General features: G+C 38.9%; 1 protein-coding gene across 37 annotated transcripts in view; it reads left to right on the forward strand.

Moving 5' to 3' along the window:
- The window catches only part of NRXN3 (neurexin 3), a 1,504,430-nt gene that overhangs the window by 432,009 nt on the left and 1,045,104 nt on the right, over nucleotides 1-27,317 (forward strand). For 25 of the 37 annotated variants that reach the window (XR_011432272.1, XR_011432275.1, XR_011432273.1 and 22 more), the window contains one exon: nucleotides 2,816-2,977. Coding sequence is in view for 31 of the 37 variants with exons in the window: in XM_023628523.2 (XP_023484291.1) it covers nucleotides 2,816-2,977 (162 nt within the window). In the remaining 6 variants the exon portion in view is untranslated. Of the gene's footprint in view, nucleotides 1-959; nucleotides 984-2,815; nucleotides 2,978-27,317 lie in introns of all 37 variants that reach the window. The other 12 variants (XR_011432271.1, XM_070250266.1, XM_070250267.1 and 9 more) reach the window with 1 other exon arrangement.

Below are 27,317 nucleotides of genomic sequence, written 5' to 3' on the forward strand. Positions count from 1 at the left end.
AGTCCAGGGTCATGGCTACCATGTTGTAGGGCTTTGCTAAACATGTTTAACCTGCCAGTCTTCTCTGCTGTCCATATAAGAAATTGCTTAAAAGCTTGGAAAGCTTTCATAATGAGAAATGGGGGCAGAGCAATTCAAACAGAAAGCATTCTGGCAAAGTAAACAAAATAATAATTTCATTGAATAATAAAGAAGACTCCACTATTTTGATGCATTCTAATGACACAGTTATTCTGAACTGAGAGGAAAGGAAAGATGAGAATGTTTCCCTCCTGCCACACAAATCCACACAAAGTCAAGGGGGCCATGGGTCTTTAAATTACCTATGGAAACCCAGATAAGCAAATGATGTGGCCTTCCTCTGCCAGATGCGACCTGTAAAATGTTTTAAGTTCTTTTCATTCTAGGAGAAAGTCATGATCATCTGTGCATGTAGTCAGAGTCAGACGTGAAAAAAAACTCCCCAGCCTATTGATATTTCAGCTCTGTCTGTTTATCTACATGTAGAATGATAAACTTTGGGGTCTTTTTTTTTTTTAGGGCAGGTAGAATGTGTATGTGCTTGGGGGTGGGGAGGGACAGGGGCAGTGTTCATTCAGAAGAGCCTTTGGAAAGTAAGTATGGTGCTAATTCTAATGGGGTGAGGTCTGGTCTGAGTGGTGTTTGGAAGAAGTGGGGAGTTAAAATGACAAGGTGGCCTGCAGCTCCCTTCCTAGCTGAGCCTGGAGTGCCAAGGTTTTCCATAGAGTCCTGGTCTCATTGTCTTCCCCTACTCTCTTTTTCTGTGTCGGGTACCTTTTTTTTGAAAAACTAACACAAGATCATTCATGCAATGTGTCATTTTACTAACCGACTAATGTACTAACACCCTAACGACTCATCTTTGTTTTTAGTTTTTTTAATTAACAATCGTTCTGTTCACAATTTTTAATTTCCTTTCTTCCCCCTTTTCCGCAAAGCACTCAGGCATCGGACACGCTATGGTAAACAAACTACATTGTCTGGTAGATATCATTCTTATTGTCTCTTTTTTTGGGTTTGCCGTGTGTTGCCCTCCTTTTCCTCCCCAAACCCCCTTTTATCCTCTTTAGACTTGCTTCTTCTTCTTTAAAATTTTTTTGTTGAATTAAATGCAAGCCTTTCTTTTTCTTTAAAAAAAAAGGGAAAGGGATGCACCTGTCCTGGAAATGATATTTGGACAAGTTTGGTTGGGATGGTTTCCTTTTCTCCAGTTTGTAATTTTTTTCTAAAAAATAATTTTCTAAAGAAATATTGTTCATTTAGCTAAATTTACTTTGTTTTATTTTCTTCTTTTACAACTTCCAACTTACAGACCAGGGACAACAGGATATCTATTGAGGAATTTCTTCTCTCTGTGTCTTCCTATCCCTCACTCTTCCTCCTTTCTTTTCTCTCCTCCCCACTCCTTAATCCCTTTATTCTTTCCCTTTTGAGTGGCCACGGCTGCCACAGGTGATCTGGGGAGGAAAGTACTCTACTTCCTATATTCTTCCTCTCCTTTCTTTCACCTTCCTCCCCACCGTGGCCAAAGGGAGCTCCGCCACTTGTGTTCTCCATACAACCTCTGCATGGCATGTTCCCATCTTGTGGATTTCCCCATTGGCATCGGAATCTGTTCCCTCATTTTCCTCCTCATTACTAACAACCTGCCAATCATTAACCCAATTCTACTTTCTTCTCTCTTTTTTTGTATCCACTCCTCTTCATTGTCCTCTCATCATTCATATTTTGGGGTTGGGTTTGGACTTTTTCTTTTCTTTTTTTTCAGTGAGGGAGGTGGCAGGCAGGGGAAAAACACCCCTTAGTTTTGAGTGGTTTTTTTGTTTCACTTCCATCTTGTTTTTCAGTTTGTTCAGTGCATGTAAGTGTGAAGTGGATTTTGATTCTTTCTGTTGGTTCCATTTCCGATGGTCCTCACCCTTTCCCACTTCCCTACCCTTTTCTTCTGCCTTCTCTCTCGGCTCCAGATAATTTTCGCATGGGTGTGTCTGTGTATGGTGTGTGCATGCTTTGAGGCTCCATCTTTTCTCTCCTTTCGTGGATGTTGGGTGTACGGGTGCTATTTCCTCCCTGTGGGCATTATTATTATTTTGGTTATTATGCCTCATCATTCCTTTCTTTTTGTTAGAGTTGCCTTTTTGGTTTGGGTCATTTCTTCTCTTGGTGGTGGTAATGGCAGTGAAGGGAGGGCAGGGGTTGGTGTCCCAGGGTCGTGTATGGCATGTATCATTCATGACACATCAAATTCGAGACCCTTCTCCTTCCCTCCCTGAATGCATGTGACATTGTTAGCGTGGTGTGAGCCTAAAAGAAACAAATAAAAAAGAAAAGAAAAAAGAATTAAAAAAAACACCAACAACCAAAGACCAACCCCTAATAAACCTCATCGTCAAATGTCTCCTTTGCTGTTTTTCATTGCCACCATAAATAACAATCATTAACAAAAATAAATGATCATTTTTCCAATGAACTGAGACAAGTGATGTTGTCTGAGGATAGTTCCATTTTCTAGCCTGACTAACAAAGAGTGCAATGGGTAGATCAAGTTGCTCAGCTTGGCAATTCCAAAAAACTCTCCCAGGAGTCTGCAGGGGAATGTTGGAGGCTTGGGCCACAGGAAAGACAGACTAGAATATGGAACTTGGCTGCACCTACCAAAATCAAACCAAATTAGAAAGAATACCTCACCAAAATCGTTACAAACGTGACACCACAGGTAGGGGAAGCCACTGGATTTTAATAGGACTATAAGGTCATTGTTGGGATTTTTTTTGTCCCTATGTCCCTCCACCAGGTGACAATCTCTGTGGATGGCATCCTTACCACGACGGGCTACACTCAGGAGGACTACACCATGCTGGGCTCAGACGACTTCTTCTACGTGGGAGGAAGCCCGAGTACCGCTGACTTGCCAGGCTCACCTGTCAGCAACAACTTCATGGGCTGTCTTAAAGAGGTAAAGTTCATACACTCCATTTAATACACTGACTGTCTATGAACAAATGAAATTTCCAGTTCAATGACTGCATTTTTCCTCTGATCCATTCCGTTAGGCCACAGGTTGTAGCAGAAAAGACTTTGGACTTGCAAGTAGAGTTCTAGGTTTGGGGTCCGTGTTAAGCTGGTTGCTTGACCTTGGGTTTGCCGCTTAAGTGCTCTGTGGTTCTGTTTTCTCATCTTACTATTGGGGAACCTTATCCCATAGGTAGCTATGCTTTATAAATTAAGTGAAATAACACAAATGAAAGGACTTTGAAATCACAAGGAACTAGTGGTGTGTAAAGTTTGATTTTGTGCTTTTGACTTGGCAAGTAGGGAAACTCCAGCTAAAAGTGGTTCAAATTGTGGTTGTATGTCTTGTCTAAGGCATGTGTATTATTTTATCTTAGCCAAGCTTGGTGCTCCCAAGAGTCTCATTATTTAAGATGAAGGAAAATTCTCAGAATGTAACATTAAGGCCTAGAAGACTAGTGTTTCCTTTTTTTGTTTTTTGTTTTTTTCCTGAAAGCTAGCAACTAGGAGAAAGCAGTGGGGCTTTGCCATTAGTCATTTATTACTATTGTAGCTGATGTGTTGAGACCTCTGTCTGAGAGCAAAGGAGCTTCAGTCAAGTGTAAGTTCAATCTCTAAGGTCAATTGTTGAAGCAAAAAGAATCAGACTTGATTTGGTAGAATCCTTTTGGAACACTGTGTCATCAGAGTGGTACACTGCACTTCTTTGTTTAATCTAAGCTAAGCTTGATTGCCTAAGATATCTATACCATTTCCCTGGGGAAATTCTTTGAAAAGCTAACAGTATCCTTTCTTGTAGATAAAGATCTCATGTGACATCTTATGAGCCTCCTCTCAGGGCATATGTTATTCTTATTATGGCTATTTGAAATTTGTTGAACATCAGTTATATATAAGATAGCATTGTACCTTCATTCATTCATTCATACCACTCAACTGTGAGCCATGTCACGACAGGATTTTCATCTGTTATACCTGACATATAGTAGATACATAATAAGTATTTATTGAATGGATACATTTATCAAATAATCATTGGATACCTATTTTTGTGCTGTAACTAAACTCTTGGCTCTTTACAAGCCATAGTCTCCATGCTTGAAGACTTTATAATCTAGCAAAGAAGATGAAATCTGTAAGTGAACAATTACAGCTTAGGACACTATGTGTCCAGTGCCACAGATTAACTGCTCTCATTGAGTAGAGGAAACAAATAGATTTAAAGTGGGAGTCAGTTTTGGAGAAGAATTGATATTTGAGCTGGGCCTTGCTACAATAAACCATGTGTGAACCGAGAGGAAGGGGTAGGAAGGACACATGACAAAGGAAGGAAAAATCCAATTACAGCCTTGTATTGTTCTTGGTCTGAGGACAAATTACAGAAGAGAACCCAAAGAGCGTTTTCCGCTTTCTGCTGGACGTTCCCTAGGCTTCTGCTGGCTACAGGGACTCCACTGGTCATTCCTGATGAGATTGCAGTAGACACAGAGCACTTCTTCCCTGGGATTTACTCCCATTTGGATAGAATAAAAGTGTAAACTACTCCGTGTCTAATGAACCCTGAAAGGCTCTTAAACACGGTTAAGTAACACTGCATTGGGCTTGCACTTTCATCAGAAATAGATAGGAACATTCTGTTACCGTGTATGTGGCTCAGGCAGAAATGAGGCATTGATTGCTGTGGAAAGCTCATCCATTTTGCAGTGAAACAGCCCTGAGCACAGTTTCTCTTGGACAGGATCTGGGAGTGGCCTCTAGAACCAGTCTTCCCCTTTACACAATTATATTGAACCATGTCTCAATGATGTATTTTGAGACAAAGGAGCAATTCCCCAACTGCAAATCTATCAATGAAGAAGGACGCCCCCGAATATTTTGAAGCAAGCCTCATAAAAACATGAAGATCTCTCTATAACTTTATCCATGCAGAGCCTAAAGTAAATAAAATCTACACAAACACACACATACACACACATATTCACACTCTTACACTGCACAGGTAGAGAGCAGACAGCTTCAAAAGTCAGTGAAAAGTGTCACTTAGCTTAAAAATTAAAGGCCATTCAGAAAAATAGTGTCAATAACTGAAATACCAGTAATTAGTAATAAAAATATACACATACCTTAGCTAGCAGCACAAATTTACATTTAAGTCCAGATCAAGTTAGAAAAAAGAAAGTCCAGTACACTGGGGGAAATGATAGGCAAAATGAGAACTGTATTAACTTTTGCCCCCTTCCCTCTTTTACATGGATAGTGTTATAATCTCTCTAAGGGACTCGGGGGGCTTTCTCACTGGTCTGAGTGTTTTACATGGATAACTTTGAGTCTAATGCAGTCCTGGCACATTCTTTCTTTCCATTAATCATTACAATTCATTTTTCTGTGGGCAGGTCTGGGAAATTCTTCTCTAATTTTTGGAATTTCTCTTTGACATAAATAGCAAAAGCTTCCAGCTGTGTTGGGATTTTGTTCCTTGATAAGTCCTACTTACCCACTTTAACTATTTACCCGTAGAACAGTCTCCAGTTGTTTTCCAATTCCTTCCTCCCTTCCCTATCTCTTTCTTCCTTTTTCTATTTTCTCTTGCCATTTGTGGCTCTAAGTTGCCTTAAGTTGAACTGGCTGCTTTTATGTGTTATTTTCTTCAAAATGGGGACATAGTAAAAGGACTATGGGGTTTCTGTTCCAGATCATTGAAACTTTGTGTGTGGCACAAAACAAGTTTTATCTTTGGAACTACAGTTACTTCACACCTAAAAGTTAAGTTCTGTCTCCACTAATTGAGCAACTGTGGATTTCACCTGTATGCACCTCTCCTCACTTGATAACACTGTAAAAGCCGCAACAAAGAGTGTCCAAGTTGCATCAAATTCTTGTGGTTCTCCGCATGCCCTAGTTATCTATCCAAAATTTGTGTCCACTTAAACATCACAAAGTCAGCATCTTGTTCCTTATTAGATTTTCCTGTGTCTGTCTTATTTTTGTTTTTATTGCATCTCCAGCTCCTAGAATGGTTTTTGGTGCCTGGTGGACTCTCAATAAGTATTTGCTGAGTGAGGTCACATGTTTGTAAATTAATAAATACCTTTTAGATAAATTCTCTTAGGCACCATTGACCATGTGACTTTCTTGGGCTTACTAAAGAACATCTTGACACGGCAATAGTTAAGTCTTTCAGGAATCCCCCAGCTATCTGATATGAGAGAAGTATTACATAAAAAGGCTAGGAAAGGCTAAGATAATGGATCGGAATCTCCTCTGGGAAGAACAGGATTGAAAAGGCTTTGGGGAAGGTGTCATAGTATAATGAAAAGAATCTTGGGTTTAACATCAGAAAACCTGGCTGGGAATACCAGCTTTATGACTGACTATTTGGCCTAGAATAAGCCATGGATCTTATTTGGGTCTCAGTTTCTCAACCCACAACATGGATATAATAGGACTTCTGTTGTGTTCTTCTTAAAGACAAATGAAATAATGTACATGAAAGTGAAACCATACAGAAATATACAATGGTGTTTTGCTATAATAATTATTATTAAGAATTGTGTAATGCATCTTATTAACAGTTAATGAATATAAATATAAGCCTAAGTGAAGATGCATTAGCACACGCATATCTCTGTATTTCCCAGATTAGCAAATCACTGTCTTGGGGAAAAAACAACTTTAGTCTGAGATTTGCCCCACTAAGGTTCTCTCATCTTTGCTAAGTAGGGATAATTTGTCCCACCCACCCTCATCATTACCTGGTTTATTTCCTTCGGATATTTATTTATCTGACAACTGTCAGTCTTCCTCTATTTAAATGTGAGCTTCATGAAGACAAAAGCCTTATATGTTTACAAGTGTTTCCCCAGCACCTACATGAGTCCCTGGCATAAAATAATGCCTGCAATAGGTGTCTGGAATAAATAAATAAATGAATGAATTAACCTCATGGAGCTCTAAACTCTGATGGAGTTTAGATCAACAGATATATACTGAAAACCTACATTATGCTAAGGACTGTGCTAAGATACAAAGACGGCTCAGACATGGTTCCTGCTTTAGAGGACCTCACAGTTAGTGGGGGAGACAGATGGTCAAATAATTTCAATAAAAGGCAGTTAATGCACAAAAAGAGGCATTCACAGGTGCAGTGGGGCTGCTGAAGAGAAGGGCTTAACATATCCTGGGGTTCAGGAAAACTCTGTGAAGGAGATAATGCCTAAGGTGAGGCTTGAAGATGAATAGAAGTGAACAGGGGATAATGGAGGGAGTGGTGCTCCAGGATGATGGGGCAGCATGAACAAAGGCAAGGAGACAGGGCACATCATGGTGTCTGGGCATACAGTTTGCTAATTTCAGGGCACAAAATATGAGATTAGGAGTTTTGAAAATACAACTGAAAGTTAGGTAGGGACCAGGTCATAGAGAGTTTTATTTTGTGCTGTACCCTTGGACTTTGGGTAGTGGAGAGCCATTGAAGGATCCTGAGTAGTAGAATGACTTGGTCAGATTGGCATCTTGTCCATCAGCATTTAAACTCCTTGAGAACTGAAGTTAGTCCAAGTATGACTTCCATCTGATGTATATTATTGTCCTAGGAAGTTGAAAAGCAGGGTCAGGAAGGCCTGGTCCATTGGCTTAAGCATTGGGCCAGGAAAGTGCCTCTCTGAATCTTAAAATTTCTCCAGAAAAGCACTTCCTTATGACTCTTGTTTCAGTTTCCAACAACTCTCCCTATCAGGACATACATTTCTCTTTTCTTCGGTCCTTGGTGTTACTGAACTATTATTGTTGGATGAAACACAAGGTGGTAGAAGAAAGCCAAGTCAAGACTGAGTTGCACGAATAATGTCTCTGTCACCAGCACCAGGGAGCTTACTTAAGCCCATCACAATATCCACCTATGTGTTGGGGCCTTCCGTGTGGTTTGATCTGGTTCTTCCTACACTATCCTCCTTTCTCCCTATTCTGTTACTTCTCCCCTGGTATGTTGATTCTCCATTTGGCTCTCCATTTTCCCATGGAGAAGCTCAAGTGCTGCTGAGATCTCTGGGACAAGATGGTCTTTCTCACCTCCCTTTTCTCATGGCGTCTCTAATGGTGAAGAAGGAAAAGCAGGAGAATTGGGGAGTGGAACACATATTTAAAGGAAAAAGGATTGGGTAGAACATCACTGTGCACATTACATTCCACATCCCTTTGTGATTATTAGCCATTTAAAACCAAGTGGGATTTTGCAGCCAGAGATAGTCTCTGAACAGATGATTAATGGTTTAATCTGTAATAACTTTACATTTTATGGAACCCTGATAGGAGTCCACATCTGGTGAGCCAAGCTATTTAAGGCTGTGTTAATTCTGTTAATTGCTATACGTTTATTTGAATTGCTGGCACCTGCGGGCTTTGGGATAATGTGTTTGTTGGTGCCTTTTTTTGGGTACTATACTCATTTTATTGTACCCCATCTCACTATCTTTTGCTGCTGTCTCTTACGCTATCACAGTTTCTCTTCCAATTTTTCTTTCGTCTTATCCTCTTGCTTCTTCACTCACTATACATTTTTCTTTTCTTCCTGTTCCCATTTTCCCTACCACTTTACTTTCCAAGCTCTTGTTTTCGTATCCTTCCTGATTTCTCGGGTGGAGATAAATCGCTGTGTCCATAATCAGGCAAATTTAGGTCATGAGTTGTGGCTTAGCACTGAAAATACTGTGTGGTCCCAGGTAAGTTAAGATCAAGTTTAGAGTCAGCATGAAAGAGGAGAAGAGGGTTACCTTTAGCAGCACAAATCCAGGATCTGAATCTTGCCCAGAGCCATTCATTACCAGCTGCAAGACTTATATCAAGTCACTTCACTGCTCTTAGCCTCGGTTTTTTCATCAGATAATAATAACGACTACAAACACTTTTATGTTGGGAGCAGATGGGATAAAAAAATGGAAGTGCTTTATAAACTATAAAGAACTGTACAAATGCTATGTTATTATTTATGTTATTAAATGAAACCAAACTGATCAGATCTGGCCAAGGAACGACTTATTGCTCCTTGCTGTTTCTGCAGTTCAAAAACTGCAGAAGTTAAGAGAGTCCAATGTAGTGGAATAAAAAGAGCAACTGAATTGGAACCTGGCCCCCAGATCCAGTTCTTATGCTAATTAGAAAACCATAGAACCTCTTTGGACATCCATGTCTTGATGTGTAAATTGAGGAGAGTGATCACTCCCAAACCAAATGCGCACTACTGAGGATAACTTCTAGGGTAGAAATGTAAGTTATTGCTTGTTAAATTTTAGAGTGAAAGGTAGGATTTATTTCCCTACCCTTTGGAAGATATGCAGGAAACCACTGTGTGGGCTTGGAGGAAAAGTGTCTTGACAGAATGAGAGAACCAATACAAACAGGAGACCAAGAGGGACAAGATTCAACAAGGTAGAAAGAAGTATAAACACAAATCAGAGGCTGGGAAATGGAAGAATGTGGCAGAAGAAGGAAAGAAAGAAGAGAAACTACGTCTCAGGAGCTGCCTATTGGGTTGATCATAAGAAATTGCCATTTTTGTGGGTGAGGAAAAAAAGATAAAATATTGTCAACATCATACTGTTCGATTTAAGAATGAAATTTTTGTAAAGAAGATAAACTAGATCTTCTGGAAAAGAAGTTACCTTCTGGATTACAAGGAATTGAAATGGGGAGGAGAGAGAGTGGCTCTCTGTGTCACAGAGAAGAGGAAACAAAACCCTGAGCACTGGGGGTGTGTGGTCAATATGAGGCTCATTTCACACAAAGAGCAAGGTGTGAGCACATAGCCCGGGATGGCTATCAGTGGTACCCAAAGGATCGTATCAGGAGGGCTGCAGCCTCGGGGATATTTAACACATAGTGTTATGAGAAACAGAAAGAGGCTCTTCAGTTAGTGCCAGAATAAAAATATTATAGAATGTTCTGCTGCTTATAATTGATGGAAGTAGATATAGTGAACCTGTATTTTTTTTTTTAGAGAGAGAGATCTAGTATCCTTTTCCTCTTATTTTGATAAATTGGTCTTGATTTTTATTTCTCCTCTTTTTCAATTCTGTGATTCAGTGGCACTGACTCCACTCCTGGCTCCTTGGTGAGCACATGAGCTCTAAGCCAGTCAAGACTTCCATTCTCCTAGCCGTGGTTATTTTGTTCATAGGTGTTTACCTAACCCAACTTAGATCGGTGACATACAGGCTCAGGACTTTTGCTTGTATGTTGTAGGGAGACAACTCTCCTTCCTTTGGGCTAGAACTTGGGATGGTACAAAACTGAGCTTCTGGCCACCATCTTGATACCACATAGAGACCAAAAATGAAGCCAGAATGGAGAAAAGCAGAGCCAAAAGATGGGGAGAAACTAGGTCCTGGGCACATTTTTAAGGCTCTGGATCAAATATTCTTCAAACTAGACTAACCCTAGATTTCCAGCCATGACTGAATAAATTTCTTCTTTTGTCTAAGCCAGTATGAGCTGGATTTTCTGTCATTTGCAACAGAAAGCCTTAAGTGATATGAAAGAATTCCTCATGCTCCTATTTTACCTCTGTCTTCTCTGACAAGAAAATAGGTCTTTGGACAGGAAAAAATAGACAAAGATAGGAAATTTAATACCAGAGCCTGTTAGAAAGCACCTAATTGCACTCCATTAATTCAAATTCCTTGACTTGGGTGAATAACATCCCAGGACACAGAGAGAATTTGCAAATAAGATTTTTGAAATCCAGGTGATGTTTTTTGAGAACTAGTAGAGAGGGTTTTTGAGAAATGGTAAAGATTAAAGATGGACAAAATATAGATAATGCAAACTATGGACTTACGAGTTTTATGGGAATCTAGGAAAGATTTTGGACTATATTGTTTACATAAATTATGAGCTATAGAAAAGAATGATCAATAGAACCATAATCATTCACTAAAAACACTAAAAATAAGCCACATCGCATCAACCAAATTCACATATCCATTCAATATTGTTGCTATAATTATAATTCAGGAAAGTACCATGGATCTAACATAGTTAAATATCAGCAAGGTATTTGGCAATACATTTTGTGATATCTTCATTAGCAGGATAGGGAAAAAAGTATTGGATGTCAGAACTATTCACTGAAGGAGAAACTATTTAAACATACCACTGGGTCCTGATGAATGGATCTGTTTTGATGTATATGGAAGTTTCAAGTGGATGTCACCACCTGATCTTACTCAACATTTGTATTAGAGACTTGAGGGAAGGTAAGAGAGCATGCTCATCAACTTTGTGAATGGCAGGGAACTGGAAATGAGAGAAAACATGTGCCTACATGGTCTGAGGCTGAATTAATAGAGGCATTATCTAGAAAACAAAGGAGGTGACAGTTCTATAGTGTAATTTGTTGACTAAGAGAGCAGGCTCTAGAGCTAGAGTTTTTGGCTGCAAAGCCCAGCTCTACTCCCATTAGCTATGTGATGCTAGGAAAGTTACTTAACCCTCTCTGTGCCTCACTTTGCTTATTTATTAAATGGGGAGAATAATTATACCTACTTTGTGGGGTTGTTGTGTGTGTTAACTGAGATAATAAATGTAAAACCCTTAGAACAATGCTTGGTATACAGAAAATGCTTGGTAAATTGTACTTATCACCATCATCACCATCACTATGTGATAGTGTGATTACTGGGAGTGTTTCTATTCAGTTCTGGATGATAAGCTTTTATTAAAAGGTTAGCTGACTGATAGACTAGAACATATTTAGAGCTAAACTATGGGAAAGATGAAGGGACTCAAGAGTCTGACATAATAAGAGTTGACTGATGGATCCAGGAACATTTAACCTAAGGAAGAAAAGATGCCAGAGCCCGAGGGCTGAGAGTTGTCTTCATACATGAAGGACTGTCCTATGAAAGTGGGATTAAACGTGGCTTGTATATCATCAGCAAGAAGAACTAAGGCAAATGAGTGGAAGCTGGGTGCTTAATCTAAGGAAGGCATTTCAACGAGAGCTGTTCATAGCTGCCTTTAAAGCAATGCATTCTCTGCCACTCAAGGTGTCCAAGGAGTCTGGGCAATCACCTTGACGAGGTTGTAGAGGAGATTATAGCATCAAATGAGTAGACAGTCTTGGTTTTCTTGTTTCCTTCCAAATATAAGATCCTGTAGCTCTACAGTGAATGAGACTTCTGAAAAGAAGGAATGAGACTGATGGATTAGACCTGGTTCCTTGAAGACTTTCCTGATTAATCTCCAGTCAGTTGACTCTGCATGTCCCACAGAGGCTCATAGGGTTGCCTTTGTGGCAGGATTTTAGGTTCCCAGCCACTGCCATCATCTATAGTCACTTATAATTATTGCTCTTTCCTCAGACCTTCAAAACCATTATAACGTCATCTCCAAAACCATTATAACCACAGCAATTATAATCATAATAGCAACAATAAAGACTAACAAACATTGAGCACTTAACAATATGAATGCACGCGAAGCCTGTGTCTACATGGCTAAGCGCTTTGCACATATTCTCTAATTTAATTCTCACAACAAAATTTATGAGGTGGATTCTCTTACCATTGCTAATTCGAATTTAAAGAAGAGTGTCTTGCCCAGGGTCACACAGTTAGAAGGCGTTGGAGTTGAGATGGAAATACTACTGCCATCTTGACTCCTGCTGTCTCCACCAACCCAGTGAAAAGACTTGGAGAGGAAGAGGAAAGAAGCTCTTCAGGAAAAGATTGGTGATTCTGTGGTTAAACTCACTCAAGGGAGTGGTCTCTCACTACCATTTAGAGGCTCCGCTTCATGGAAGGGGTCATCAGGCAAAAATGTCCTGCTGGGAGATTGGATGTGATCACCTATTTCTTTCACCTTGCCATTGATTGTTCTGAGAGGAAGGCAGTTTGTGCTCGATTTCCAACTTTCCCTGAGCAAATTGATATTGCTCAACCTGTTAATGGAGGAATGATTTTTATTATGGGACCTGAGTGGGAAGAAGCTCCTCTTGGTATAAATGCCGAGCAGTGGACTACCTCTATCTCGAGATGTGCACCACATCTTTGCTTTTGTTCCAGCCAAATATCTTCTGTGAAATTGGAGTTATTTGCCTCCATTGCCCTCAGAAAGCCAGAATGAGGAGCAGCTACTTTTTAGCTTTATTATGAATTTTCAGTTTGATTCTGGGAGTCTCTCACTGAGCTTTGGAATTTTTTTTCTCTTCAGGATAAATTCAGTGGAACTCATTGCTTTCTAAAAATGTCGCTTATTTACAGCAAATTTAATCTACCACAACATTCCCACTGAGACAAAATCTCTTGTGTCTTCAAATGCCTCAAAGGAGACGAAAAAAAGTAGTCCTTATACACACACACATACAAGGATAAAGTAATCATTGAGCAATTAATTAGCTAATGTTTTTTAAAATTGCTTTACAAACATGGAAATGACTGTTCCATCAGTGTTATGGTGCTAATGTAACCTTGTGTTCTGTTCCCCATGTGGACAGTGTGCCACAGCTAGCTTCTGCATAGATTTCAAGATGTAAGGACAAATCTTTTACTTCACAAATTCGTGAAGATGTAGTGCAGGGCAGGAACACTGCACACCAATTATTAACCAATACTATTCTCCTCCTTACCACTCTCTTAGCGTCTTGCTCACCAGCCAACATTAGCAGATGGTCTATCTATGACTTATGAAGAAAATAGAAACTATTTAGCTTATGCTTATTAAATTCCTCTTTCCACTTTCAGATTTACCTTTGAAGATACTTACTGCTACCTTCTTTTCTCGTGACTAATAGGATGAGCTCTCTTCCTCCTCTCTGAGTGTAACTCCTATTCTCTTTTGTCTCTTTTGAGTCTTAGCCCCTTTAAGGAGCCCTTCTCTTTTCAGTTATGTTAGATCTTCTCTTCACCTCTTTTTCTATTTCCTCAATTAGACACATGCTCAGGATCGTTTCCTTGATCTTGTCTCCTGCTGAATTTACACCTTAGCTCATTCCTTACTTTCAATGAAAAGCTTCTTCAGGGAGTTGTGTAAACTTCCCATCTTGTCTGCCTCATGGTTACTCTTAACCCTTTACTGTGGAGTGCCAAACTCTGAAGGGGCATTCCTATTCTTAGAACTTTAGTAGGATTGTTTTCCTGTTTTTCTTTGCTTAAGTTAGGAACACTTTATTATATGCTCTCACAGCCCTCAGTTCTTAACTCCATTGCATTATATTTGCTATTATAGTTCTTACCACACTGTATTTTAAGGATCTGTGTTAATATGTTTCTGCAATAGACTTAGATTCTAGAAGGCAGGGACTAAGATTTCTGTAGCTTGACTACTTCCTTTAGAGTTATATGTAGGTCCTCACACATGAATATATGGAAAATATTCTTCAATATATTAATAAATATTTGTGAACATCAGTAATAGAATTATCACTTTAAATTTCCAATTTCCACTTATCTCCATTTTCTCCACAGCACATTACTCATTCACTTATTAAAGAGTACAGTAAGTATGCATGAAGTGCCTACTCTGAGATCTATTCTAAGTGTTGGAGTTTATGGTGAATGAGACCATATATAAGGTCCCTGAACCTATGTAATTCACATTATACTTGAAGGAGATCAATAGTAAATGCGTAAACAACTGATTAAGATACTTTAAAATAATGATAAGTGGTATGGAGGAAATAAATGAGTATAATGGAATAGAGAGTGGCAGGGAAGTCTGTCTCCATCATTAGGCTGAATGGTCAGGGAAGGACTCTCTACGGAGGTGATAATTAAGCTGAGACCTAAGAGGAAAGAAAGAGTCAGCCACACAAAGATCTGGGAGAGGCCATTCCCATAAAAGGAAGCTGCAAGGACATAAAGGACTCCAGGCAAGGGGAAGCTTGGCATGTTCAAGAAATGTCAAGGACACACTGTGGCTGTGGCTCAGTGAGAGAGGTGGTGAGAGAAATAAACGTCTGTGATTAGACTTTCTGCTTTTCTAAAAAGGTCCAAGCTAGGCAATATCAACGTCTCAAGCTTCTCTCCACCTCAGGGTCTGCATTGGTCTGTTATCTTCTATTTAGGTTGACTTTCTCTCTCCCTTTATCCCAGAGGACAAGGCGTCCCTCCACGTTTATGAGTTCCCGTGTTCACCTGTGCTCAGCATGGCCTGCTCTCCAGTCACCTCCTGGAGTTTATTCTTCCATTATCCTCACTGTCTCTTGTACCTTTGATCCTGCCTGTCTATTTGTTTCTTCTTTTTAGGCTACAAACATGTTCGAGTCTACTCTATCCTTACATAAAATCCTTCCCTTGACCTGTACCCTCTTAAACTCAGGAAGAGAACGAATGCTTCTTTACCATAGATGGTAGGAAAGGAGGTAAAACACAAGATGGTTTTGAGGTTTGAGAAAGGAATGATGAGAAAACTCACATGGGATGACCCATGTCTTCTCTAGAAGAGAGATGGGTCAATGTGCTAATTGTGAGAAGAAGAGAGACATGGTTATACATAATCCAATAGGGTTAGGGCAGCTGACGCTACTGTCATCACCCATTCACTCAAATTGGAAACCTCGGAATGAGCTTTGATCTTTCCTTCCCACTCCTCTTCTTCCTCTTTGCCCTCATCTAATCAGTTACAAAATCCCATTGACAATTCCCTGTTATATTTCTCACTCTTTTCTTTCCTTTCTGGATCCTCTGCTCCCACCTCTCCCTCTGGCCCACATCTTGCCTGTTGAGGTGTCATAATGAGTCTTCCCACCTCCATTCTCTCTGCCCATCTCTATATTCTGCATTCTGCCCCACCTTGCTTTTTGTGCTATTCTTCAGAAATATCCAGTGCCCACGAAAGCATGTCTTCTTCAGCCTCCCACTCATGGCCTTCTGTAGTTTGGCTTCAACTTTGTCACCACTTCTTTATACTTTCTCTCTATATTTAACCAGAGTGGCTATTTCATCTTATTCTAAGTATAGTCTTTGAGTTCTTGCCTCTGAAACTTCTTTATTTGGGTCTCCTAGCCAAAGATTTCACCCTTTCTTTCTGCTGTCTGACTCTTATTCATTCTTATAGGACTCATCTCATGGTTAGCTGCTTGACTGATCACCCTGGTCAACAGTGTTCTTTCTCACTTTTGAATTCCAAACACATCTATATGGTATAGTGTGTGTGAGCTCAGATTTTGGAGGCAGACTTCCAGGTTTAAAATTTCTTTCTACCACTTTATCTACATGCCCTTGGACAAGTTACTTAGCTTCTCTGCAACTCAGTTTCTTCCTCTATAAAATGGGTATCTTAATAGTACTTACCTCATAGAATTTTTATGAAGATCAAATGGGATGGTGCAATACCAGCACATGGTAAATGCTCAAAAAATATTACCTATTATTGTCATTTGTATGGTCCTTAAAATGCCCTGCATTTGTTAGTTAGCTTTTCTGGCAGGCCTATCATCCTTTTGAGGCAGAGAGATTTTTGTAGTTTCAGCAATGCTGTATATACCATAGGCTTATTAACGAGAGTGGAAAGTAATTTATATCCCTCGAATAAATTTCTTGATTAACTGTAAGGAAGTTGTTGTTTCTCTATACCATAACTTCACCCCAATTGAAATGATCCCATCTGAAAAATGAAAATAATTTCTTCTTTATAGACACTTAAAAAACCCTCATTCATGGATAAATGAAATGTGTGTGCATATATGAAATATGAATGCAGTGATTTCATATTTTTAAAATTCCAGTTAATCAAATGGGGTTGTGATGAAGTTTATCTTTCTTAGCATACCTTTTCTTCATAGATATTTTTAATGTAACTATTCTGATAGATGATGTTCAAAATGATACAGGAAACAAAACTTAGTTGTAATAGCTGCTGTTAGCTCGATGATTACCAATGTCCCTTTCAAGTCTAAGATTCTTATAAATTTTAAATTGCTTTGAAATGTCTCACAGTCCCTCAATTACCTTTAAATGACTGATTTAATGAGCTTCTCTTATGTTCCAGGTGTGGTGTTTGGAATACAAAGTGAACTGGGCACAGTTCCTTTCTTGGAAGATCTTATAGTTCAGGGATTGGCAACTTTTTCTGTAAAGGGTCAGGTTAGTGGTTCTCAACTGGGGACAATTTTGACCCCAGGGAACTTTTGGCAATGTCGGAGACATTTTTGGTTGTTAAAACTGGAGTGAGGTGGTGGTTGGGGTTGGAGGAGAGGGGTTGTGAAGTAATGGGGTAGGAGTGCTACTGGCATTTAGTGGGTAGAGGCCAAGGCTGTTGCTATATGTCCTACAATGTATAGGACAGCCCCTCTATGATAAAGAAGTATCCAGCTCCAAATCTCAGCAGTGCTGAGGTTGAGAAACTCTGGACCAGATAGTAAATGGTAAATAGAGTAAAGATATGGCTTTTGGGGCCAAAGGGTCTTTATCATAGCTACAAAACTATGCCTTTGTAGTGTGAAAGTGGTCATAGATAATATGTAAACAAATCGGTGTGTCTGTGTTCCAATAAAACTTTATTTACAAAAGCAGGAAGTGGGCTGGATTTGGCCCCAGGACTGTAGTTTGCTGACCCTTGCTCTTGTTGAAATGGCAAACAAAATGAGGTAATTACAATAGATTAAGCTATATCATCAACGTTTTCACAGGTCTACAGTGAAGCTCAAAATATGGGTGCTGAGCCTGACCTGAGGTATTAGAGATGGTTTCTTGAAGGAGAAAGGAAATGAGCAGAATTTTTCTTTCTAAGAGGGAGGCGTTAGACAAAAGGAACAATTCCAGTGAAAGGGAATAGCATCAGCAAAGACATAATGTGGAATAGCATGGTGAGTGTGGGGAACTAATAATAAGAACAAAGGAAGTAGGAGTGGTGGTGGTGGTGGTAGTAGTAATAGAAATAGCAGCTAACATTTGGTGGGTGCTTACTACATGCCAGGAACTCTTCTATTTCACATGTGCTGACTCATTTCATAGAAACAGCTCAGCATGGTCTGGGTGATGCAAGATAGGGTTGGAGTTGTGTGTGTGCACCTGAGCTAGGATGTTATTCTACAGGTGGGTAAAATGAGGAATGAGAAGAGCAGCGAGGAAAAAACTAGTAAGGCTGATCAATTTGATTCCACTTTGGGGGTAAGGGCAGAGAGAGGTCACAAGTTTCTGGCTTGAGTGACATTGATAGAATATAAAGATACTGGAGGAGAGGCAGCTTTAACAGGCAAAATGCTAAGCCTTATATTGAATGGGTTGTGTTGGAGGTATTTGTGCTATCTGGAGCTCAGGGGCGAGTTCAGACAGCTGGAGCTGTACCTGTAACCAGAATATCAGGAATATAGTTAAATTAATTAGAATTGATGAAATCAGGTAAGAAAGCACATGAAACAGAAGAAAAACGGATTTAAAAAAATGAATCCAGGGGGTCACTAATATTTACAAGAAGAGTAGATTTAAAAGGGAAAAGTTAGAGAGGGAGGAGGAGAATCAGAGAAGGTGGTATCATGGAAGCCAAGAAAGTAGAGTTTCCAGTTGGATGGTGTCGTTAACAGGGCTCAGTGCCAAAGAGAGGACCAGTAAGTTGAAAACTGAAAGTGCCATCATAGCTCAGAATGCAGAGGTCATGGGTAATTTTGTTTTGCTTTTGAATCAGAGAGACTTAATCATTTTGAAATTTAAAGACAAAAAAGCCAGTAGAAGTAGAGAAGCTAAATATATAAGAAACATAAATGTTGAAACAACATCCCAGGGGTAACTCCAAACTTTTCTTATGTATTTATTAAATAAAGTGTATGCAAGAAATCTTACTAAGAAATATTCTGTAGCCTTATTTTGAGTTACTGTAAATTTAAAAAAATGCATTACTTTATGTAATCTTTCAATAATTCATATTTTGCATTTATATTATCCTTCCTCCTAATTGATTAGCTCCATCCCTATTTTACTGAAGTTGTGGACTTGAGCGGCTCAACATCTCTCTGTTGTAATAAAATTTAAAAGCCACCATTGTAGAACAGTAAAACTTTGGGGATATTTTTATGTGATTAGGAAATTGACACAAACCTCATAGATTTGAAAATTTAAGACACCAAAGAATAGCTAGAACACGATGTCAATTGTACTGAGTTCAATCTAGGTCATTCACTGAATGCCATGCATTTTTATTAACAGTGAAATGACAGATTTTTGGCTTTCAAACAGCTTGCTATCCTATCTGTTTTGTATGTTTATTGCACAAAGGACTTACAGCAACTATGAATGTAGTTGATGGGAAAAACATTTACATACACAAAGCACTTGAAGAATCTAATCATGAAGAAATGTACAAAATGCTATTATCACATGGCAGAATCAGTGGTATTGGCAAGGCGTATTAAAGACTTTCAGGAAGGGAGAGTTTACCATGTTCTGGAATATTGGGAGTATCTCCATCTGCCAGCTCTGCTTATATGATGTTCTTCTGTAGAGAGAATTCTACTAAATTACTCTAAACAGAAGAACAGATGCAAATGGTGAAGAACTAAGGGGTGATCCAAGGCATCAAAATACTGTTTATTCCTTGAAGACAGATGGTATCTTTTTATCTTTGTATCCTTCCAGGCCAAGGCACCAGGGCGGCCATTTATTAAGTACGCAGTCAATGCTGAATTGACTGCCTTTGACCATTGGATTAGTGCAGCTGAGGCAGGTTGGACCATGTGCTTTGTGGTTGCTCTCTGAATAGTGCTGCTAATGACAAAGTGCTTCAAGGTCCAAGAGAAAGTGAGTTGTGAGAACTCCACCTATGGAGGACTAGGTGGGAAAACTTCCTTAGAAGAGAAGAGAAGATTAAATGTTGGATACACTACCAATGGAAATTGGCCACATCCACTGGGCTCCTCCTTCCATTAGAAGAGTACTGATTCATAAAACATGCTTCCCTTGAATGAATGAGCCAATTCTGGCTTAAGATGGACAAACAAACAAAAAAGAACTAGCCAAAACTTCCACCATAGCAATTTCTTATGAAAGAAATTTAACGGTCTTTAAGATAAAGCTTATATGAAAAAAGTAAAGTAAAATCCACAAAACTGATTCCTACCTCTAAGGGTTTATCATACTGGTGGTTTCATGAAAATAGCATTGAGAATGACTGATCTGTGATTTTTGCTAGCTTTTAGTCTCCAAAGGCAAGAAAGCGTTTCCAGGAGATTTAAAAATTGTGGACTCTGATAACACTGCTAGTTGTCAAGTTTTTCTCTAATGAATAGCTTATCAGTAAATGTGCTTGGTGGTTAATTACCACATTAGGGCTTATTGGCATAAAGTGCAGTAGAATGCCCATTATCCTTATGCAAATTTGAATTTACTGCAAGTTAAATCCTGTGACCTGGAATCTAAGTTGCCCGTCATAAATTAAGAGACCTACGTACTAGCCCTGCTGGGATTGGCAGTGAAAAAGGACCCCCGGAGGGGGGTGAATGAATCAAGCCTGGGTGTGGGACTGACTCTTTGGAATGTCTCACAAAGGCTGGTAGAGCTAATTGTGCTGCAGAGGCAGTTTAGTGTTTTTGTTTTGTTTTGATTTTGTTTCATCTTACAGGGCAGCCAGGCAGTCCAAGCAATGGTTCAAGCTACTGTTGATGCCAAGGGTATCATCCATCAGGTGGCCTGGGGCATTTGGATGTTGTAGGATTCACGTAGAAGAGTGTTTTGGTTCCAAGAGACCTGTAAAGTTAGGGGTGTGGATCCTAAGATAAAGATTGAGATTCCCAGATGTCTTTGTCAGGTCAGGTTGCTATAAAAAATGCCATAGACTGGGTGGCTTAAAAAACAGACATTTATTTCTCATGGTTCTAGAGGCTAGGAAATCCAAGATCAAGATACCTTCAGATCTGATCTCTGGTGAGGACCCTCTTCCTGGTCTGTAGATTACTGTCTTCTTGCTGTGTCCTCACATGGTGGAGAGAAAGCTCATTTCTGTGTGTCTCTTCTTATAAGGGCACTAATTCCATCATAAGGGTTCCACCATCATGAAGTAATTATTTTCCAAAGGCCCCACCCCCTGATACCATCACACCGGGGATGAAGACTTCAACATATGAATTTGGGGGAGCACAAACATTCAGTTCATGGCACCAGTGGGAGCTTGGGACTCAAAGAAGGGAAGGCCCGATCTAAGCAGACTAAGGTTCATAGTTGTCTCAGGTATTTCAAAGGGAATGGAACACAGGCAGCATCTTCACAAGAAGGCAGGCCTAAAGTAGGCCTATGTGACAGATCAGAAATGAGTGTCACACAGTGGCCATGTGGGAGCAGATAGCTCAGGAATCCTCCCTGGGTTTGCAGACCTACTCTCACATTCTTACCAGAAACTGGGGCAGAGGTGACTACTGGGTCTCCTGTCCCTGTCAGGACTGATTCAGGAATGAAGGGAACTCAGGGTCTGTGGGTCTTTCAAATTACACTCTGTTGACTTGAAGTTAAAACAAGGCAGGAGCTGGTTAGACATAGTCATGGCCTCATCCAAATCTATTTGCTTATAAAAGGAGGTTGGTGTTTGGTGTTTAGGGACTTCTAATACATTTGCAGGCACTGATTGAGTTTTCTGCAAACAATGGGGTTACTTTCTGAAGCCCTGGAGCCCTGGCTAATGTACCCTACTCCTGGCACATTGAAATCCATAATTAAGAATGCAAGACTCTCAGCATCTCAAGGATAGGAAAATCATTACTCCAGTTGTCTCCTCAAATGAATCATTAGTACTCGTATAGGAAAATAGAGTCTTTCATGCCTAGGGCATATGTCCAGTTAATTTTGGCAGGGATCAACATTTCTTACAACATTGTGAGTGTTTATGTGGCTGGGGCAAAACACGTTGTGGCTTCAGTGCTGGTCCATTAGCAGTGAGTGTGGTGGGTGAAAGTTATTTAATTGTTCCCCAAGGTAAAAACAGCCTGGTATTTATAGACTAGCAGAGGAAAGGGGGTTGGGAGACAGGTGGCTTGTCAGTTTTACACCAATGGCTTTTATGTCTTCCAGGTCACATTCAAATGTTCTACTTGAATCAGGAAATAAGTAGTCCTTTCTGTCCCATCCTAAATTCAGTGTCTTGCTTGGAAGTATCCGTAGAAAACATCCCTCTATCTTCATAATTTCTTATTACAAAAGAGGAGCAAGGCTTTCTCTATTTAAGGACAGGACATACTATTTTAGGTGTAAAATGTAGTCCAAGAATTACCAAGAAAAGAAAGAACATGGAGGTAGCTGTGTGTTCTCCACACAGCAAGCATTCAGTGTAGGATGATGGACAATTAGAGTGCCAGAGGCTCTACATAATACCACAGGGAGGTGGTACTATGGGCAGAGGAAGCACTTAATCATTGTATAGAATGTGTTGGGGCAAATGCAGCTTTGAAGCTCTATCCGATCTCCTCATCCTGTGAACTGACTTAAGGCCTAGATGAGAGGCGGAATTGGGAGGTCTTGTTTTCCTTGAACTTTACCTTCTTGACCACTTGGCCTTCTAAGCATTGGAGGCAGGAGAGATCTTCCAAATGAGAATAAGCCCAGGATCATCTTATTGAAACCAAAGTGTGAGAGAGAAGAAATAAAAGGGATGAGAGGAATCTAAAGGTATCATATAAGGAAAGACCCAAGAGATGGTTCTCCTGAGACCCAATTATATAGAAAAGAGTCAAAGGAAAAGAGACCCAAGAAAAAAGCCATGTGCAGAGACCCAGGAGAGTTACTAGTCCAGTTTATTTCCATTTGCTAAATCTTTGTCCCTCTAAAAGCTTTCAGCCCTTCTAGGGTAGCTCCATTGGATCATTGATGAGTTAACTTCACCCTAGACCAATTTCAAAGCTTGAGGATAGGGTGAGAGGAGAAGCTTTGGGCCACCCCTAGGGAAATTATAGGACCAATAAATCTTATTATTATGCCAGCTCAGATTGACTGGTAATGGTAGAGTTGTGAAGGATCCTGGTATCACAGGAAATAACTATGCTTGAGTTGCTGTGATGCTTTCTGATTCATGCTTTAAAATTTCACTATACCTGTTTACATCCTTTATATATATATGTATACATATATATACATACACACTATAATTTGAGTGTTTAAAATTTATATAAATGGTGCCACAGTTTATCCAGGACACATACCTAGAAGTGCAATTGCCTGCTGGGTCATAAGCTAGGTGTATCTTTAACTTTGCCAGATATTGCCAAATTGTTCTCCTAAGCAACATACAAATTTACACTCCCACCAGCAGTATGTAAATATTCCTGTTTCCCAGCATCCTTGACAATATTTGGCATTGCCAGAAAATTAGATAATATAATATAAACCAACTCAATAGAGTATAAACCAGATTTACCCTATAAAATATGTGTCTACAATCTGCTCTCATTTCAAATTCCTTGTTTCTACTGAGAATCTAGAGACCTCAAGGGTGTATAAATTACACATTTCCTGCCTCATTTTCTTCTTATTCTGCCAAGCCCCAGTGAGAAACCTCCTATCCAGGTGTCATTTTGGAGTTGATCTCTTCTTTATCAGCAGCAACTTGCTATCTTTCCACTTAAAACTGTTGTAGTTCTTGCAGTCTTTACAGAATTTTATGACCACAGCCCAAATATCTCACATGTGCCATCTTTCAAAAATGTCAGGATGTATGAGAAGATCACAATCTGAACACCCAGATTCAGAAGATAAAGTAAAACACAACCAAATCCCAAAAGCAGATGTGATTATTGAACAACTGAAAGTGAAGTCACCAGAACTATTATAAAAGGATATTTTCATAGAAAAAATTGTTCCCCAAATATATTCATTTTCTACCCACTTTAGGCTTGTTCTGTCTAGGGTGTTGATGGGTGGAAAGGAAATCATTGTGTTCTCCCTGGAGTTTAAAATGCATGATTACCATTTAAGTCTCTTGGACCAATGGATCTTAGAGTCTCTTGGAGTCTTGGACTCTCATGGAAAGTCATAAAGTTTTGTCTTATGGCCTTGGTAGACCATTTAGTTGACCTGATTTATCATTACTATTAGTGCAGACCCTTTCATATATAAAGATTTTCTTACGTTTTCTACAATAGTCAAAATCTTTATTTTGGTTGTTATATGATAAAGAAGCAAAGCAAAGCTTTACCATACAGCTTAGCCTAAAGACCCACCTAGGCAAAAGACAAAAATCTCTACCCTTAATTAATTAATTTCAATTTGATGAATTAATTTCAATAGACCAATTATGCAGAAAACTACTAAATTTTTGAGGATAAGCACATTAGGATTTTTCTACCAAGAGTGGTGTTAGTTTTGCTTCTTTTCTTTGTGAGTCTGAAGTGAAGTTTGATGCTACAGTCAAACTTATAGACAACCTAAAGAAGTAGTTTGACAGGGGTGGAAACTTTAAGATTATTGAATTATTGGGATTGAATACACTTCTGAGCCTTCATTGATTAATTTATCAAATAACTATGTTTTAAGTACTTCTATATGTCAGGTACTATGCTGAATGTTAGAGATAAAATGCTGATCAGATAGAAGATATCCCACTCCCTGTTGAGAGCTGAGGTCTAGTTTTTGTCACCTTTTGAATCAATGTGGTTTTTAAGGATGCGAGATTCCATAGTCAAATGTATGGATCCCTATATCTCTATGGCTTTTTCACTTAACTTGAAAAGTAAAATTAAGAATCTATGATCTAAGATTACTTATGTTTATATTCCTCTATTAGGTTCTAAATATTTTGACTGCAATAAGAATTTTTAGTATAAAAGTGTCTTGTATTTGATGTTGAAAAAGAAGTTGGGGACAGAGACACAGAAACACGCAGAAGGAAATAATAGCTAGAAGTGAGCATTTTTAATATGCAAGCACAAATTCAGTGCATCTTCAAATAGTGTTAAAAGCTGAAAAAACATTTATCCCTTGGTGATATTTTCATTGTATCTTTCTCCAGTTTGATTCAATTCAGTTTAGCCAATGTGTATTAAGTATCTATTATTTAGATAGACAGTATTAAGCACTGTTCTAGCCAGAGGGATACAAAATTAATATAAAATACTTCCTTCCTTCAAGGGACCCGCAGACCAGTAAGAAATTTTGGCAAGCACATTGAAAATAATTGTAGTAATTATGATGAAGAAAAAAAGGTTCTATATTAGACAGATGTTTAAAATACTATGTGAGATTTCTGGTTATGATGGATAACTAGGAAAACTGGACAAAGCATAAAAGTGATCAGTCTGAAGGCCTCAGAGATCTACCAAGGCAGAGAGGACTTGAAGAGCCAAGATTCTGAGAAAAGAGAAGTGAAGCCCAAAGAGGTGAAACTAAAACTCAGCGTATATCTTCTCCTCAAGACATTTCCAAGAGGCTAGGCAGAAAGTGGCATCAAAGAGGCTGAGAACATGAGGAGAACTTTCAGTAGTCTCAGGGAGCTGGGGAAAAAAGTTGAGTCCAGATCTATCCAAGGAGAGGCCTTGACAAACAGTCTAAGTGTTCATTTGTGACCCCTGAAGGGCTAAACCCTAAGGATAAGAGCTACCACAAATAGACCAGTTCCCACAAAGACTGAGACATAGCTTTGAATCAGATAAATTTCAGAATGGATTAAGATAATCTATCAATATTTTAACTGCCTACCAGAAGCAAAAATAATTTCTTCCTGGAGGAGATAAGATTAATCAGAGCCTCAAATGATGTTTTCAGGTTCTTACACAAAGGGTCTAGCAGTTAGTTAAATATTAGCAAGTATATCAGGAGATAAGACCAACTACCAAAAACTAAGAGAAAATACTGACACTAGAAATAAACCTATGGGAGAGCTGTATGTTAAAGTTATCAAAAACGAACTTTGAAATTACTGTAATAAATATCCTCAAGAAAACAGAAGATAGGATAGAAAATTTTGGCTGAGAACTAAGGTCTATGTAAAAGTATCAAGTGAAAGTTCTAGAATGGAAAATATAATGTCTAAAATTAATAACTCAGTAGATATTTAAGAACATAAGACAGCTAGAGAGAGGATTGTTATCTAGAAGATAGATCTGTAGGAAATACATAGAGTGGGGAGGAAATAAAGATGAAAAATTCAGAAAAGAGAAGAAAGACATATACTACACAGTGAAAGATCTAATATACATTAGATTGGGATCAGATGACTGGAAAGAAAGGATAGAGAAGAAACAATAGTTGAAGAAATGGTCACTGAAAATTTTCCCAAATGGAAAAAAGACATCAAGTCACCAAATAAGCATTGCCTAGAAATGCAAGCAGGATAAATACAAAAGTACATCTTAGTAAGACTACTGAAAACAAAACACAGAAAGAAACTCTGAAAAGCAACCAGAGAAAAAGATGCATTACCTTCATAGAAGCAGCAATAAGATTTAGAGTTGACCTCTCAAGAGAAATGATGGAAACCAGAAGACAATGTGATAATATAGATAATAACTGCTCCCTCTGCTAGAATTCTATAATCAGTGAAAAAATTCTTTTAAAAATGGAAAATGATATGTTTACAGACAAAAATAATAGATAGAATTTGTTCCTGGTATATTTTCTCTAAAAGAAATACTGAAGGAAGTTCTTTAGGCAGAAGGAAGATGATCCCACATGGAAGCTTTAAAGTGTAAGAAGGAATGAACAGCAATAGAAAGTGTAAATAATTATTGATAGTACAAAAACGATAATAGAGAGATTGGAAGCTGCTATGCTGATGTCTTTGAAGATGGAGAAAGGAGCCATGAGCTAAGGAACATAAACAGCCACTAGAAGTTGGAAAAAGTAAGGAAACAGATTCTCTTTTAGAACCTCCAAAAGGAGCTCAGCCCTGCCAACACATGACTTCAGCCCGGTGAGGCCCATTTTGGACTTCTGACCTCCTGAATGGTCAGATAATAAATCTGTTCTTTTAAGTAAAAAAAAAAATGATAATATACGATAGTTTCAAATATATTCTGAATTTTTAAAAATTGGCAAACATAACAGAAAAGTCAAGAAGAGGGTAAATGGAGTTAAAGGGTTCCAAGGACCTTGAGTTGCCTGGGAAGTGGCATTTTTATAGGTTTAAATAAGGAAAACTGTCAGAAGAAGGAATGGAAAACCTTTCAATGAAGTTGAATTTGTAAATGAAAACTTCTTTCAAAGAGAACTCCTGGCCATATGGATTCACAGGTGAATTCTTCCAAACACTTAAAGAAAACAGTAAGATTTTAGCATTAAACTAGACAAATAGACCAATGGAACAGAGAGTCCAGAAATTGGCCCACACGTATACGGGCACTTGGTTTATATTAAAGGTGACTCTGCATAACAGAGGGGAAA

This window comes from Equus caballus, chromosome 24 (assembly GCF_041296265.1).
Source record: "Equus caballus isolate H_3958 breed thoroughbred chromosome 24, TB-T2T, whole genome shotgun sequence".
Taxonomy (NCBI): Eukaryota; Metazoa; Chordata; class Mammalia; order Perissodactyla; family Equidae; genus Equus; species Equus caballus.